This window comes from Rhamphochromis sp. 'chilingali' (assembly GCF_963969265.1).
Source record: "Rhamphochromis sp. 'chilingali' genome assembly, chromosome: 11".
Taxonomy (NCBI): Eukaryota; Metazoa; Chordata; class Actinopteri; order Cichliformes; family Cichlidae; genus Rhamphochromis; species Rhamphochromis sp. 'chilingali'.
The window spans coordinates 26,452,782-26,470,415 of record NC_137938.1 but is presented as its reverse complement, the minus strand read 5'-3'; the positions used below and the strand labels follow the sequence as shown (position 1 = coordinate 26,470,415).

The window sequence follows — 17,634 nt, the reverse complement described above, 5'->3', positions numbered from 1 at the left end:
ATCCAAAATGTATTTAAAAGCTTATCCAATAATTACTTGGATATATCAGTAAACAGACCAACCAGCAGCCAGACATTAACTTGCCTGAAAGCTACAGCACCAGCTCGGCTAAAGAACAGAGAGACTGCGGGGAAGGAGACATATGGAAGTTAAAGATATAAAAGGAAGGGGAGCCGGAGGGAAGAGAAGAAAGAAAATAAGAGATGGTGAGGACATAAATGGAGCTATAAAAACAAGTAAGAGCAAACACCGGGAAAGCGAGTTATAACAGCAGGGAAGAGTTAAGAAGCATTAAAAGAAAAAAAAGAAAGCAGAAAAGCAGTGAAAAACCAAGAAGTTGACAGAATAAGAACAAAAAGAAAAGTATAAATGAAAGAGCTAGTGCCAAGAGCATAAACTTCTAGAAAGGGTAAGCAGAAAGGGCATTAGGGGGCTGCTGAGCACATTAATAAGAAAGAGGTGGAGAGGAAGAAAAAAGTATTTCTTCTTAATATTATTCATCCATAAACTTAGCAGCATGAGACCAGATAACAGTGCTGATGGTGTACTTCACTGAGCTTACATAAGGTACTTGCAGCAGCGTGAGGATGGTGGATCAGTCACTGGTGATCTCTCTATAAATTGTTCTATACAGCTGTAGGTAGACACACACTGTAGATATGGATCATAGTGCTGAACACAGCACTAACACCACATCACTTATATGTTGTTTACACACGCTTCTCCGTCTGGATGACTACCCAGTGCGAGTAGGCCCTACTGAGGCAGCCAGAATGAATGAACTGCTTTAAAACTAAAATGAGACATCAAATCCTTAAGAAGTTGTAACAGCTAATCTTGTAAAATTAATACACCAAATGGTAGAAGTCTCATTTGTACAAATGGCATTAGGGGAAAGACTGAGGCTGGATTTATATTTGAAATACTGCAGGTTTGTGGTAAAAGCCTCACAGTCACTAGGGTGTCGCCTGTGATTAACAATATCTTAAGTGCTTGGCTAGCAAAATGACAGACAATGGCCTCTGCAGTTTACAAAAGTAGCTGATTAAATTTAGGGTACAGGCTGGGCGTTTCTGACAAAGTCAAAGTATTTCTGGCTTACATCTAGTGCTGGATGTCATTTTTAAAGGTTTGCACACTGCTGGTATTAGATTCATTTTGATACTTACACAATACAAAGCTGTTTAAACAATGCATTTGAAATGTAAATAAATAAATCATTGAGGCAAGAAACATTGTGAATTTTGATTTATACGTAGCAGTTAACAAATTCAACTTGCACACTAGGACCCCTGGCTCGAGACCAGCAGGAGACTTAACCCCTGTCCCGAGTCCAGATAAAGAGGAGGCTTGAATCAGGAAAAGCATCCAGTATAAAAATGGGAAATCAAACATACAGATCCATCTAACAGAGTAACCCCATGAGAAATAATGAGCAGCCAAAAGCAGCTCCTCATTTTCTTTTTACAATTTTCATTTTTGAAATCAAACTACATACAATACAACACATTTTTGTTACAAGCACTGAGCTGTACTTACCTACAATTACAGTATTTACTTCCAGCACTAAAACAATTTCCAGTTTAGCTTCTGTTGTATTTGTGACAAAAAAAACAATACGAAAAAGCTTTAATGCTGATCCACAGATGACGTCAAATGAAGCAAGACTGTTATCTTAAAGATTAGAACAATTTACATGCTGCAATTTACAAGGAGCAGCCAGGCGCTGCTAATCAAATGCACTTAATTAACTGATCATCAGTAAGTGTGACCACCTCTATAAATGCAGATGTTTTGGTCTGGAGTATTCAAGCGTGTGTTAACAAAATGCTAAAGAGGAAAGTCATTAGCAGTCTTAAAGAAGTAATTGTTGCCGCACATAAATCTAAGAAGCGTTATAAGGTCATTTCCAAACAATCTGAATTCCACCTACAGTGAGAATGATGATTCATTAGTGGAAAACATCATTCTTCCCAGGAGTGGATGTCCCAGCAAACCCACCCAAAGATCAGACGATGCAATGCTTAAGGAAACTGCAAAAAACCCAAGTTCTACATCTCAGATTCTACAGGCCTCAGAAGACTGAACAAGAATGGCCTGTTTTGCCTGCAGAAGTCATCTTCTCTCTAAAAAAGTACCTTGCAGCACAGCTTAAGTGTGTGAAGTTGCATCTGAACAAAGCATGAGACTTATGGAACAATGTCTTTGGTGAGATGAGACCAAAGTGGAGATGTTTGCTCATATTGCACCTCACACCAACTGTCAAGCACAATGGTGGAGAGGTTATGTATGAGCTTACTGTGCAGCCACAGACCCTGGGTTCCTTGCAGTCATTGAGTTAAACATGAACTCTTCTGTGTGCTTAAGTATTCTAGAGCCAAGCTGGAGCTTGACCACAATTAGGTCATGCAAGAGGACATTGGCCCCAAACACAGCAGCAAATCTGCTGAAAAACAAAATAATTAAAAAGGTGTTTTCTAGACAAAGTTCAGATTTTCATGATGAGGGGGACCTTAAGAGAGCTGTGCATAAACAAATGCCCAAAAATCAATGAACTCAATAAACAACCTTATAAAGAAGAGTGAGCCATAATTCCTCAACAATGATGGGAGACTTATCAAGTCATACAGAAAATGGTTGCTTTAAAATATTCCTGTTAAAAGTGGTTCTACAAGCTATATAAGATGCATATGGTAACCTTGACAGCAGGTGTTGCATTATAAATGTCACAATCCCAGATATTCTCTGAGGTTGTCACCTAAGGAGAGATGCTGCTGGTCTATTTAATTGACAAGAAACATATAAAAGAAATACACTGTCACATATGTCGAAGAAACGAGGCTCCAAAAGCCTTTCGCAAACTCCCACAAAACTTTATCATGAGATACCAATACGCACATAAGCACATGCTGATCATCACATCCTAAAAGCTGCACTAAAGGTTTACAGTAAGTTACAATGAAGAAATCTGCACTTTAATTTGTTCTAAAAAAATGTAACCATTCAAGAATTTTGCTATAAAATTACAATTTGTTCTGATTTCCTAATTAAGACTTGAACTGATGATAAACTTGAAAACTCATTTTATTTGGCTTTTACCAAACAAAAATTTCAGTCAAGAAGCCCTACCAACCTTTTTACAACTATTCATTATTATTGCAAGATGCAACTGCACAAAAGGTATGAATTAATCATTAGTCTACTGTATCAGTGGTTTGTACACATTCATTTCTCCTAAAAATACATCTTTAAACTGTCAAAAGGAACTCCAGTCCCTTCGTGCAGCTGCCAGATGGTGGAAATCATGACAGCGTGACACAATGAATGTTTGATTGAAAGCGAGAAGGATAGTAAATCCCGTGAGGGGAAAAAATATAAATAAATCACTCGCACGTAGAGCAATTGCAACTAACCACCAGTGCAGATGTCCACCACCTAAACAAAAGAGAAAAAAAAGGTGCGACTTAACAGCAGAAGCTATCTATCTTTTGCTTTCACTGGTCTGTGAACAGGTCTCAGCCCGAGTGTGTAATCTGTCAACAGAAGCTGGCTAATATTAGCCGATTCACGTCAGCAAGACAGTTCACCGAATTGTACAAAATTCACTGATAAGACAATACAGAGTAGGTAAATGCTACTGAAGTAGAAACACTACTAAAAAATTGCAGGTATCATGCTGCGTCCATATGCTGCATATGGTCTATCAAAAGTGCTTTTCTTTGACAATACTATCTGACAACAAATCAGAGGACGTAGAGGCTATTTTACTCTATTCTGTCTTCGAAATTTTGGTTCGGCTTGACTTGGTGTGGCCACATATGAGGCTTTTAAGTTATTTACTAACCTAAGATTGCTGATTACTATTGAGGCTATGACAATGGAACAGGCACATGCATATAACATATAAGATGATAACTGAATTAACTAATTTAGCTTCACTGGTAAAAGCTCATTTAAACTATAACATGCTGTGCAGAAAATCAGATATAGCCCCTGAAATGTGGATAAAATATTTTATTATTGTGCAGTACCAGCACCTATACGAGTCGGTTAGTGTGTCCAAACTTCACGCTGATCTCAGAGTTGTGCTTAATATTTACTATCCTTAAAATCAATTGTGCTCCTCAAATGTTAAAAACACACTGATCCAAAACATGAGCACATTTTCTTGCACAGTGTGCGTATCATCCTGTTGCACGTTTCAACCTCTCCAAAGACCACAGTTTGCCTCTTTCTTATTAAAACAAGCCTTGAGGTTAGTTGTTATGAACTCTTGATCTCCAACCAACCAAGAAAACTCCCCATGCACCATTATACTGTAATTACCTCTGCCCTGCCTTCTCCCTACATAAACAAGCACGGTGATTTCTGTGCTGAGAAATAAAGTGCATCCAGAGCAGCGTAGCATGGCTAGCGCCGCCGCCTCCATATATCACAGCAAAACAAAACTGCAGCCATATTTCAGCTACTGCCAGCCAGCTTCAGCCCCTGGAGCCTCTGGGTTATAATTCATGGCAAACTCCAAAAGTCAGTGAAGCCCGGGACTCAAGTCCACCTCCGTGCGTCGTCCTGGGTGACGCTTAAGGCAGTAACCACGACAACCAGGGCAGGAGAGGAAAACACTGACCCAGAGATGAATCCCTGGAGAGAGGAGAGAGGGGTGGTCCAGTTGGGTTATTGAGATAGTGGGGGGTGTAATTTAACTCACCACAGGCCAGGACTGTGAAAGACCCTTTTGTTACACGAACACACACAGAATTGCTCGAATGCATCCATCACACACTTTACAGCATGCCATGGCCAACGTGACACATGCCTACCCTTCGATAAAGATCACTTAATGCACACACAAACCTCTCTCCTCCCCCATTAGTGCCATAGCAACCACAGCATACCTTCATTTGCAGCTGCCATAGAAACATTAAGCAACACACAATCCTTGTTTTGTGTTTTTGCTGTGTACTTGTCCTTCAATTTCCTGCACAGGTACCCGGGAGTAGAATACAAGTCCAAACAATGAGGTTCAATGCGGATTTAAGTTCAACTTACTTGCCAACTCTATAAGCTTCTCACACTGAAGAGGACAGTCAGGAATTTCACACACTAATTTCTGGATCAAGTTCAAATAAGTGAATTACTGATTAATGAAGTGACAAAAAAATGAATCTAAAAGACTCGAGAATAAAAACAGAGTTGATGAATTTCCAGTTATCAAGATCCTACTGAAAATTTCTCATCTCAAATTTAAGCATTGCATCAACTAAACCATCAATGAGTGACCCAGTATCTACTGGTCATGCATACTGCCATTAAATGCTTAATAGACTTAAAAGACTTCAGTGTTTGCCACATAATTAGACTGCAGTGGGTGCACACTAATGTCCAAGACCCCTGAACAGACTCAAATTCCACTGTCTTGAACCCCAGGTACTGATGGCAGTCCTTGTTCTGCTCTGCAGCTTCGTTGAGCCTCAGCTCTCCACCTGCTACACGTTCTGGTGAGAGTCACCCTTCAGCTTACAGCAAATCTCCAGTGCGAAACGGGACCACAGTTACCAGCTGCATTCCAAGAAGGTAACGTAGGAGTAGGAGTGTATGATCGAGAGACAAGCAAGCTGAGCGACTTGAAGGACTGCCGTAACAGCAACCTGAAACAGGAGACAGGACTAGCTGATTTCCTGCAACTGAACTTTCACAGTAAGAGCAAATGAGCTTGATTATGTTATTATTTTGGATAGATAAAAGAAAAAAGGCTAATTTGCCTTCATTGGGCAACTGTTAATAGACCTGGATGGTTCCCCCAAGTCTATGTGTGGGAAACAACAAAGTAGTGGAGCCAAACACAAAATAAAACACAGTACATAGTCAAAATTATGTGAACTGCTGAACAAAGCCCGTTGACATCCAGTCATCACATCTATATGTGTTTGAGAACAAATATTCCTAAGCCATAGACATAAGAATATCACTATAAAAGTCAATATTATTGTAGAAAGTCTTTACTCAAGTTTTCTGAACCTGGCTGCAGGGATTTGGTTCTTTTCTGCCGCAGTAGCATTACTGAGGTCAGGCACTGATGTCAGCGATAAGGCCCGGCTTGCAATTGGCAATCCACTTCATCCCGAAAGGTGTTTGATGGGTCTGAGCATTCTGTGCACACCAGTCAAGTATTTCCTCAACACACTCAGAGAGCCCTTTCTATGGACCTGCCCTTGTGTATATGATATCATCACGCTGAAGCAGAAAATGTGGCTCCAGCATTGAACGCAAAAGAATAAATATTATTGGTATAGCAGGTAATTATTCTAATTACTGGAGTAGCTTTGGTCACTTTTCAGGCTAAAACACCAAACAGTGATTTCAGACTGGTGACTGTATATAATTACAACCTTCAACCTTGTTGATCAAGTGATCAGTCAATGATTTGATGAGCAGGATTAATAAATGAAGAAAAATATATTTTGCTGCTGCTACAGAGTTAAACAGCATGTGATACAATGAATGTAGTTAAACCAGTTTAACTACATTTTTCAGTAGCTTGCTAGCAGATCAACTACCCATGTGTGCTTTTAGATTTCAGTAGTTAAGTTACATGCAAATTGTCATTTCTGTGTCGTTTACTAATAAAACTATAAATCTGGGGGATTATTACTATACATTACTGAACCCCTGCTGACCACCCATATTTAAAACAAACTAGATGTGCTATCAACAAAAATATTACATTGCTTGTAATTTGTTCTTATGAAAAGCCCACAGTGCTGAGGTGATGTGTTTTAGGGACAGATTTAGGTCTCAGGATGATTCTGGGAAGTTGGACAGTAAGCTCACCGGTAACTAGCACATATTAGGTTCCAGTTGTACTCATTATTAGTACTGATTCATTACATCTATTAAAACATTACCAGTGAAGTTGCCTGACTTATTAATCATGTTATGTCCAATACCCCAAAGTTTCTAGAAGGCAGGGGTCTGACTGACATGCAGAGTCAAGGATGACATTTTTCTGTGAATAGTGCAGTATTCATTTATTTACTTAGCAATTTATTAATAATTTTTTAAATGCAGCTATGTTTCCTACTTAACTTTCCCAGCACTGCAATTCCACAGTGGATGCTTTAAATCAAGCAGCTAACAGAGTCTAACTGAGTCATGACAACATCAGCAAGCTTGTATACTGTTGGTTGGATGCAAAGATAGTTCAACACAGGTGTTGAGCAATTCCACAAACGTTAACAACTACGTTCCCACTAGTGTGTGTGTGTGTTTGTGTGTGTGTATGTGTGTGTGTGAGTGAAGTCCAGAAAAGACAATGAGCCTGGGAGAACAGCAACAGTGGATGAGGTGTCTACCTTAATCCCCTTTTAGTCTTCCTATTTCCCCAAGGCCGCTGCATTGTGATGCAGAGTCACTCAACCACCTTCCAGAGTGTGTGTGCATTGTTGCACTTGTACATGTGTGTATGTACGCCCATTAATCAAGTGCGATGCCTTGATGCAGTATCTGGTCAATTCAGCCTCTCGCAGTCTTATTCTTTCCTCCTTTCTTTCCCCCTCCCTCACACTTTGTCCTTTCATCTCAGTAGCTTTCTATCTTTTTTCTCTTTCTCACCAAAAACCCTGTTTGCTTGCTAAGCCTCATTAACAATTAATTACCAATCAGCTAGTCAAGTCACCCCTGGCCCGCTGGGCTTCTCAATGATTCATTAGTCAGGGTTACACAATGCTGCAATGCATTAAACACACTCACGCACAGGCACACATGCAAACACACTCAGCTCTCTTTTTTGTCTTTTGGGGGGGGGGGGGGGGGGGGGGGTTCAGTGAGCACACGCTGGGTTTGCAGACATAAAAATACACATACATGTCAAACCCAGCTTATGAGCACATGAAACGCCCACTCGCCACACCTACTTACACACATACGGCACCTGTATCTGATCACAATGTCCTCATTAAAAAGAGATAAAGGAAAACTGATTGAGTTGTGGACTAGATAAAACTATCCACACAGGGTTCCCAAAACTTACTTCAAAGTCAAGCTAAAGGACTTTTAAGTGACTCTTAAAAGTCTTGCTGGGTGAATTTCAAGAGTTCAAAACTGGCATGTTTTAAGATAAGACACGGCATTAATTAAAGTAAGACATCACATATGAGGCTTCTTCATGATCCTATTAAACCAAGAACTCCTGGCAAAATCCCTCATTTCAGATCTGCTGCTTTTATCAACCCAGACATATGTCAGTGTTATGTGATGTGAGGTGCTGATTTTTAGGACGGGGAAAGGCCCGGTGGGCAGCAGTATGCTGCTGAACGTGGTGTTAGATTTTTCATTTAGAAACAGAAGTTTCAAGGCCATTTGTTGATTTTTAAAAGGCAACCGTTTGAAGACCTTTCTTTATAAAACCACAAATTTTAATTAACTGTGAAGAACACAAACATTTAAACCTGCTCATGGACATTTTTATTTAATATCTGTATTCAGCACTGAATCCTCAAGCCCACCTCCCTTTTAATGCCCAATAGTTGGCAGAAAACTAGGACTAAATGATTAATTTACTGATTTATCAATACCAAAACTGTAATTTGAAAGAGTCCACTGCTTTTAAATTGCAGTTAAATACTCAAAAAGTTTCTAATCAAGCAAGTTTGACCCAGAAACTGCTCCATTTCTTTTCCTTCAATAACAACACTTCTCTACAAATCAATTTACAGTGTTTTTTAGCTACTTAACAACTGCTGTAGACAAATTTACTTTGATTAACTGCAATTAAATGACCCTTAATAAACTGAAATCTATAATTATCTGTTCTGTCTGTAAGTCAAACAATGAAAAGTTCCAGCTGTTTTAAAAGTCTGCATAATGGTGCTAAACAATTGGAAACATTAGCAACGATATTTATCAGCACACCTCTGCTCAATGGGCTTCCCCGCCCCATTCTAAAACCAACTCCCAGCATCCTGGGGAAAAATACAAAGAAGTCATTTTTACAGCTCACTAACCAAGTTTATTCACTTTTTCTAACTGGATTGCAATATTTGCTTGGATGGTGTCAGTAACAGACGTTTCATTCATGGCAGGACAAAATACAAGATTTCTGAGCGTTTAACGTTTCTCAGCTTTAGTACTTAAAACACCAAAGCTAAAGGCGGGCACTTAAACTTTCACGGTTCAACGGCAGGTGTGTGCCGCTAAAATGTAACCGAGATACAGCTCAGCTGTATATAGCTTGGTTGAATAAAGTCTTTGCTTCAGCTGATTTTTAATATCAGTATGCTACAAACTCATACGCTTCTATGGACATTAACACAAGAGACCCAGACTGAAGCATAGGGTGGATTTACTGCCTTACTCAGAGGTCCTGTGCCATTGTGTGCTAAAGAAGGGCAAACTTTTTCTCCCTCTCAAAATTTCCCAACTGGTTTTAAAAATGGCGTCCTTCTCCTGTCCTTTAATCTAACAGCACCACCACCCCTCTGTAGGGACATTTTATCAGTGCGTCCACACACTATGAGCCACTTAGACTAATTGTACACATCGACCAGCCCCAAGAAAGCTGTTGACAAGTCCGCACCACTGCCTTTGGACAACTAGGCGTGTGCCTCTCCATATATTTCTCCAGCTGTCCAGCACTTTTCAACAGCTCATCCCTCTCCCAGTGAGGTAAATTTCATTTATCAATTTGCAGCTCTGCACAAACTCAGCCTTCACCTCTGCAGGCATTGACACAGCTACTGCATCAAGGGACCGAAGCAGAGTTTATTCAATGAGTGAGCATGTGAGCGCGACAGACTGATAGGAGTGTGAAGTCAACATGATTGTGTGCATGGGAGTGTGTGTGTGTCTGTATCTAAGAGAGGCAGGATATTGAGTAAAGTTAGTGGATGACCTTGGGGCAGGAATGCGCAAGCAAGACTGATGAGGAGTGAACCACAGAGACACACGCACACACGCAATATCAATATGTCAAGCCCAGTGTTGCAGGATGTCATTCAAAGTGCTCTGTTTTCTTTAGGCACTCAACTAATATCTGACCAGCTACAGAACGAAACCAAAAAAAAAAAGTGCACCACAACTTTTTAGGAGACACCAAGCGTTCGTTTTTTTCCTTTTATTCATTTATTTATTCTCATAATATTTCTTCTTCTTTTTTCTTCTGCAATAAAACCAAAAAAGGTACATGCTGATAAATTAACAAGTAACCCAATAGCAACAATTTCAGCAATTATTTTAATAATTTTTAAGCAAGAAAAAGAAAAGAAATTCACTGGCATCGCCCTTTTTGGTGAAATTTTGTCCACTTCTGATTGATGAAATAATTAACTGTGAGAACAAAAAAAATCAGCCTACAGTGGTTCATGAAATTATGAGATTTACTTTTCATGAATAATATTTTATTACCAGCCTGCCACAACAAGGCCAGCAATAAAGAAAAACTAAATCTTTTTTCACTGTGGTTTTCTAGAAGAGTAGATGGCTGTCCTTCTGCTCAGCAGCTGGACAGTCACACACATGCACACAAACAGTTGGAAGTTGCCCAGTGCAGCCTATATTGCTGGCCACTGTGCAGCTCCACTGGAGCAGGTGCACATTCAGCCTGTGTTCAAGGGCATCTCTCCAGCCGTGATGGATGGATGAGTGCCTCCTGTTCAATTTATCTATTCTGATCTCCATCGTCATCCTGCAGATTTAAAAATGGTGACTTCAATGTCACCGTTTGGCTCAACTCCTCTTAAACTGCAGTCAAGAGCACACAAGCCAGCAGTGCATGTCAGCAGGTAAGAGGAATCATCAAAGCTTATTATGTCTGGTGTTTCTGTTTAAATCTTCTTTTTGGGACGAGTGAGGTAAAACTGTACAATGACGTGAGCAAAATATCTGACCAAACACCACCACCGCCTTTTTCAAAGAGATATCTGAGCCACACAGTGGAACAATGGACCCTACCTCCCTGCTTCTGGTCACTGAGTGACTCCACTGTGGCAACAGGAGGCTTTAAGAGCTGAGAGCGCCCCTGTTAAGCTGAAACTATTATTTTATCAAGTAAAAACAAACCCGCGATGAAAAAGAAACTACTTCGGCAGCATATGCATTTTGACTTCATAATCTCAATGTTGTGTGTATGTTACACACTAACAGCTGATTCCACATTGTCTCCTTCGCTTTTTACCAGATATTCTAAGTATCCCGATCACGTTCAAAACAGCCATTAATAACTTTGTCGGAGGTGGTTGCTTCTTTCTTCTGATTGAGCTATTGCTTCACTCACAACAAAATGGTAGACCCAACTCTACTGCTCATTTATGTAAAAGTTGATCCCAACAAACTCGCGTGGATGCCTGCAGAGATGTGACACAGGAGGTGGTAAATTCCAAGCAGCGCAGAGATACCTGCTCCAGCTGCAGAGTCAACATTTGAACTCGCAGATCTCGTCAGGACAACAGTGATCCCGATGCTGACAGCTTCCCCCCAAACCCTTAACAGGCGGTACTAAGCCCAGGTTCAACAAACAGCAAACCACCGCCGCGTGCCACGGGCCATATGACTCACACCTGTGACAGGTCCTCCGATCATAAACAGAAAAGCCGCTGCTAATTTACATCCAAGCATGGCAACAAAACCCCGGACACACGGATGGGACTTAAAGAAGAGTAACCACTTCCTAGGATTTATTTCCAGCTCTGAACTGGCGTGATGCCGCTTTAGAGGCAGCAATAATACAGAAGACTATCGTGATGAGGGTAAAACATACGCCACGCATGATACGCACGTAGATGGCGCGGGATTTTAGGGCAGAATAGAGGTGAGTGTGTTTCACACGCTGACACTAGAGCCGTGCACATATGCGAGGCAACTTGATCCGTGAATCGGCTGTTGGCCCCTCGTCTAACGGAACAGTCCACCAAAGAGACACCTGCGAACGGATTCGCAGTCAAGTCGGTTTCGCTTCTGTCAGCGAGCGGTGGGGTCATTGTCGCAAGGCAACAAATTAAAGATAGAGGGGGGGGGGGAAACAAACGCTCACCTCTTTTGTGTTGACGACGCCTCTCACGTATTTCCCGAGGACTGAATCCATGCAGAGGACGCTGGACAGCACGGCCAGGCACAGGAGTCTCTCCCCGACCCTCACCTCCATCTTTCTCTCTCCTCAGCTGCCGCTCGTCTGCTCTCCGAGCTCCCAGAAGCCAGTCTCCGCGCGAGAGCGCGCGTTGACGGAGAGAGAGAGAGGAATCAGGCGCGCTCGCGCCGGCTGCCTCAATGCATGTGCCCCCCCCTCCGGCAGGTGAAGCTGGATGGCGGTTGTTTAGGAGGGAGGGGGTGGCGGCTGCCGAGCGCGCGCACGGTTCCGCTCGTGCTTCGTCAATGCGACATGTCCACACGCTCAAAATGCCATGGCTGATTACAATCATGTTTCCATTAGAGGTCACGCACTTCTAATGAAGTTGCGCTGAGACAGATGCTGGTTGGTCTCCTGGCCCCAAATATGATATTACTAACCAGAAGAATCAGCGGCAACGTGACTCAATGGGCCGAGTTACTTGGAAAATTACCCATGAGAAAAAGATTGGGGGGGGGGGGTTCCATCATTTAGGTATAGGGCATTTTTAGGATGTAAAATGCTGTTACAATAAAATTACTATATGCAAACTTAAGTATTACTTTGTTACAGTTCCAATTGAAGTGGATGAAATAGAGCCAATTTACATATTTACTTGCGGTTGTGTTGTTCGAGTCACACAATCACCTTTATGACCACGTTGATCTGTAAAATAATTGTAGCAATCAGAAGTTCAGCAGTTTGTGAGCTTGCAGGTCTTTGCATGTGCAATGTGGAGAGAAGTGGCATCACATGAAAACACTCATGCAAATGGCAAGCGCCTCAAAACTACTTAAGAGTACTTTTTCATTTCGCACCTCTCTGCAGAGAGCCGTCTGTGCTGTGTACTTTTGGTTTTAGATGACACTTTTTAGCTAAAGGTCACACTTCTTATTGACCTTTTCCAAAGTCTAAGCTGAATCAAAATGTTAGAAAAGTTAATTTAAGCAATTTCGTTGTCCAAAAATGTAATCCCGAATCCTAATTCAATTTGTATAAAAAGTCATATCTGATTGAATTATAACCAGTATGTCATAGTCTGTGACTTTTAGTTAACCTTTTGTGAGATCAATGATAAACAAAGGTTAATTCAAAAAATTTAAATACAAAAACAGCAGGGTTCATGTCAGAATTTTATTTGGATAAAAATCAACAAAGGAAGTAACTAGCCTGGCGCAGCAGACACATCACCCTAACGTGGAACCTGCAAAGAAATGCAGTCAAAAATCAATCTACAACCAATCTGATTAACAAATTTAAGTAAAAATATCTACATAAATCATAATATTTAATATACATTCTTTTTATTCATGGGTTTGCACTTACGGTGTTTTTAAAGAACAGCAACAAAACAAACTTAAAAACATCTCACTTTTATAGTCTATGGCTTGTCATGTATACAAGCTTTTTTTTTTAAAGGCTAATCATATTCTACATCAGAACTGATGCAGTGCAATTTGCATATGGAGTGCAGGCAGACTATGACACTGACTAGCACCTGCATTTTCAATGAGAACAGTGAACATTAAGCAGTAATGTCAGCACATCTCTGTTACAAGACTCTGGCTTCAGTCTTTGGTTCAACTTGAAACTTTATCCATAAATGAATGACATGTAACATTTCTGCAAAGTGCTTAAAGTCAGTTTAACACAGAGGTGTTTGTAAAGGAAGCAAGCTTCAAGGAACCTACATATGAGCTGTGAAGTGAGTCAAACATATTGCACCAAAAAAAAAAAAAAAAAAAAAAAAAAAAAAAAGTGATGGAGGAAGAAATGTGATGGAGGAAGCAGGGAATGAAAAGAAAAAAATATTGTGCTGGTGTGTAACTACACAGGTTTGCTGCAAATGTTGCTCCAATGGCTCATGTTGTAGCAGTATTGCACTTAGCATTGCATTTCACTGGAAACAGCCTGAGGCAAAGAAAATCTCTAGTGAATAGAGTCAAACTGTAGAGGTATACTGCACGACTTGAGACTGAATTAATAATAATAATAATAATAATAATAATAATAATAACAACAACAACAACAACACAGCTATATTAAACAACTACCACAGCAGCTGCTCATTAAACAAAATAATCAACACACGAGACAACATCAACCGAGCTTTAAATGAATCAATACTGAACAAAATATTTCAGCTAATAGTTGTAGGCAGCATTAAAGCACCAAACGGTTCAACAAAAGAAGCAAAAATGAGAATCAGCAAGCCTGTCTGATCAGAACACCACAAGGACTCCCTGGTCCACCGCCTGCACTCAGGTTAGCCTGATGCTCGAGGGTCATCAAGGATATGAGGCATAGGAAGGCCTATAAGAATTTGACACAATTTAAACAAAATCAAAATAAAGCAAGTTAACTCAAATTCCTTATAGAAGAAACTGCTAATGGCCCGTCACCTTTGTTGTTCATCCTGTGCGGTGTTGACTTCAGTATGGATGAGGTTGTGTACATTATATCAGATAAAAACTGTTGTCTCACAGAGGCTTGACTACATTAGAGACATCTCTCAACAACAGCTAATTAATACTATGAATAGTTTAGAGTGTGAAGTGCCATTCCTGTCTGATATGAACACAACACAAAGAGGTCGTGTTTCTCAACACGTAGCAGACAACTGTGATTATGTGTGCAGCCATTCTCCATTTCAGCCACAGACAGAGGCACAGAGAGGGGAGGGAGGTGACATGTTCAAGCTTTGCTTAAATTAAACTTGTACTGAGCGACAGTGCAACTACTGCAAAAGTGCACAGTGAGCATAAACAGCGGCTAGTAAAGCAAACACTTGCTTCAGCCCAGCATCTCGGAAAGAGCGACTGTATAACTTTCTTCCTCTTCTCGGTCCTTGTTCTCTCCATCAATCTGACTAAAAATACTGCAGTAAGTACTTGAAGCTGACAACTGAGTATGGTATAATCCTGTAGCATGACTTTCCTACTGAAAATCCTGCTCTTCAACAGGGGGAGGATTTTGCTCTCTGAGCATCAGCTAAATCCAATTCATCACACAGCATCCCTCTCTACAGACCTGACAACCCCAGCCCTCTTACCAGGCAAGGGCAGGACAGTGCCAGCATTGTTGGCATCTATATTTACTTAGACGTGATAGAGGGACTGACCCTACAAAGGACATTTTTGCATACTTAAAAGTGTTTTGATAGCAACATGCAAAAGGGAGTGTCCTCAGGTTATCGTAAACAAAGAAACGCCCAAATCTGACAGTGGGGAGCTAAAAAATATATATATGATGGACCAGACACATTTAGTTGGTCAAAAATGTCTTACAAAAGTCTTAATGGCTTTTACAGCGCACCTCTGCAATCCCTTTCCTTTGCTTAAGTTTTTCCTAAAAGCCTCCAATTTGTAATTAAAAAAAAGAAAGAAAGAAAGAAAGAAAGAAAGAAAGAAAGAAAAAGAGTTGTCAGGCAGGAAATCCCACAGCTACAGAGAAGTGGCACTTTGACACAGTCCCTACTGTGCAGAGAAGTAGTGAACAGTAGCACACAGTCAGTGACCAGGGCAACTTGAGAGGAAATCACTGTAGTGAAATTTTAAATGTGTATTGATAGCTGAGAGCTGGACTTTTTGCTGCTGTAACAAAAAAAGGAAAAAAAAAAGAAAAAAAGAAAAAACATTTTAAAATATCAAAGCAATGATTGTCACTGAAAGACCTACAAGATGTATCCTAAGTGTACTTTTCTACAAACTAATGCAGTCCAGTCTTTGTACTAGCATTATTATATCACTACAAAAATGCACAAGGCAGGGCACTCTGTGCCTGTGTAATGTTCTACATTTACTCTGATCATTGTATATTGCTGAGGGTAGAACAGAAGCTTAATTGGAAAGGCCAGCGATGTCAGAACAGCTGCTGCTACACACACACACACACACAAAAGCAGAGGTAAATATTCAGCACACTGAAAAACATGGGGGGAAAGAAATGAAAAGAGTTCATTATATAATATAGAACAGAAAAGAACATTTAAGCCTGGCATAACTGCAATAAAAACTGATATAAATAACAAAACTAATACTACTGCATAGAATTCATAAAATGATTTAAAACTGCAACAAATATGAGAAAAGAAGTGAATCAATTATCCAGTTTCAAGTGTTTCACGCTGTTGTTCTAGCTTTGTAATTCTATTTTGGAGAGAGTCTACACAGTTACCATCCACAAAGTGAGCTGTATTGACTGCTAAACTGGCATAATTGAGAACACAATGTGGAGCTATTAAGTGTTATTTAGAGTCGCTCCCTAACGGACAAATGGCCATTCTGATAGAGGTGACTCCACACTGAAGCATATAGTGTCCCTACTACTATCTGATTAGGGCCTTGAATCACTGCCTCGGCCTATATGAATCACCCATTCAGGCCTCGTCTCGAGAATAGTCTGTGCCTCTTTATGTCCGAGCCTTTGCTGCCTCACAGCAACTCTGTTAAGTACAACTGCTGTGTGTGTGTGGGTGAGTGCTGGTCTTTGATCTAAGTAGCTGCTAAATAATTTTATTCTAAAACATGACTGTCTCTTGTGGGTGCATTCACTTTGTCTGCCAGATTTGCGTTGGTGTATAATGGTGCACAGACAAGTGGCAGGAATTGTAAAGCAGAGGAAGTTATATTTCAGTGCTCCTCCTCTGCTGTTTTTTTGTCTCTCAAACACTGGGCGATATGCTAGACTGCATTTCCCACCCCCTGTCTGTTTTCAGGATGCTTTGCCTTGCATATAGGCACTACGCTGCCTAAATTTGTCCGACTTTCATTTACTCCTTCTCTCTTCGCTCCTCGAGTGAAATGCAGTCCCCCTTTTTTATTATATACCCTTATTTAAGCCCCAATGCCACCAGCATCAGTGTTATTCTGGGCTGCCACAGCAACTGCGCCCTCCCCATCAGCAATTTTAGCCCCTCTCCCGACAGCTAGCTCTCCTCCCTCAGTGGGGCCAACAAAGAGAGAACTGGTTTCCCCTGAAGATGCTGACACACCCCCGTCGGTCCGTTCCAACTTGCGGTGCTTCCGTGGCTCTGGGGGTGTGTCCTGTGTGAAGACGGCGCGAATTCGCTCCACGCAGACATTGGCAGCCTCCCTCGTCTCCCTTGAGAGTTGAGATAGGCTGAGAAAGCCATGGGGTAAGTCGTCCACCACACAGAGAGTGACGGGCTGGTTTATGTTCCTCAAACGCTTGGCAAACATTACAGAGTCGTCCAGCATGGGGTCTAGTGCACAAGCCTGAGGGTGGGGAGAGAGAGGAAAAGAAGGGTTAGAAATGGTGAGAAGCAAATCTGGATTCCCTTCAGACATGTCATGAATCTTAATTAGTGGATGAAGAAAACGAAGCCAAGCATCCTCAGTCTCTTTTGTCCCCAATTTCTTTACATTCTCACTGACTCACTCCAGCGAATTAAAAAAAAAAAACAAAACAAAACAAAAACCCAACAACAACAAAAATAAGAAAAGAGAAAAGGAAAAACATAACTTTAACCTACCCTCTCTCTCCCATCACACTGTTTCACTTCAATATCTGTAAAC

General features: G+C 40.9%; 2 protein-coding genes across 3 annotated transcripts in view; both read right to left on the bottom strand.

Annotated features, from left to right (window-relative positions):
- The window catches only part of tmem145 (transmembrane protein 145), a 48,944-nt gene extending 36,793 nt beyond the window's left edge, over nucleotides 1-12,151 (bottom strand). The window contains exon 1 of the mRNA XM_080895518.1: nucleotides 12,026-12,151. Coding sequence (XP_080751644.1) covers nucleotides 12,026-12,136 — 111 coding nt within the window. The 5' untranslated portion in view covers nucleotides 12,137-12,151. The remainder of the gene's footprint in view (nucleotides 1-12,025) is intronic.
- Nucleotides 12,152-13,218: 1,067 nt separating this feature from the next.
- The window catches only part of lipeb (lipase, hormone-sensitive b), a 28,736-nt gene continuing 24,320 nt past the window's right edge, over nucleotides 13,219-17,634 (bottom strand). For both annotated transcript variants that reach the window (XM_080896268.1, XM_080896269.1), the window contains one exon: nucleotides 13,219-17,334. In XM_080896268.1, coding sequence (XP_080752394.1) covers nucleotides 16,933-17,334 — 402 coding nt within the window. In that variant the 3' untranslated portion in view covers nucleotides 13,219-16,932. The remainder of the gene's footprint in view (nucleotides 17,335-17,634) is intronic.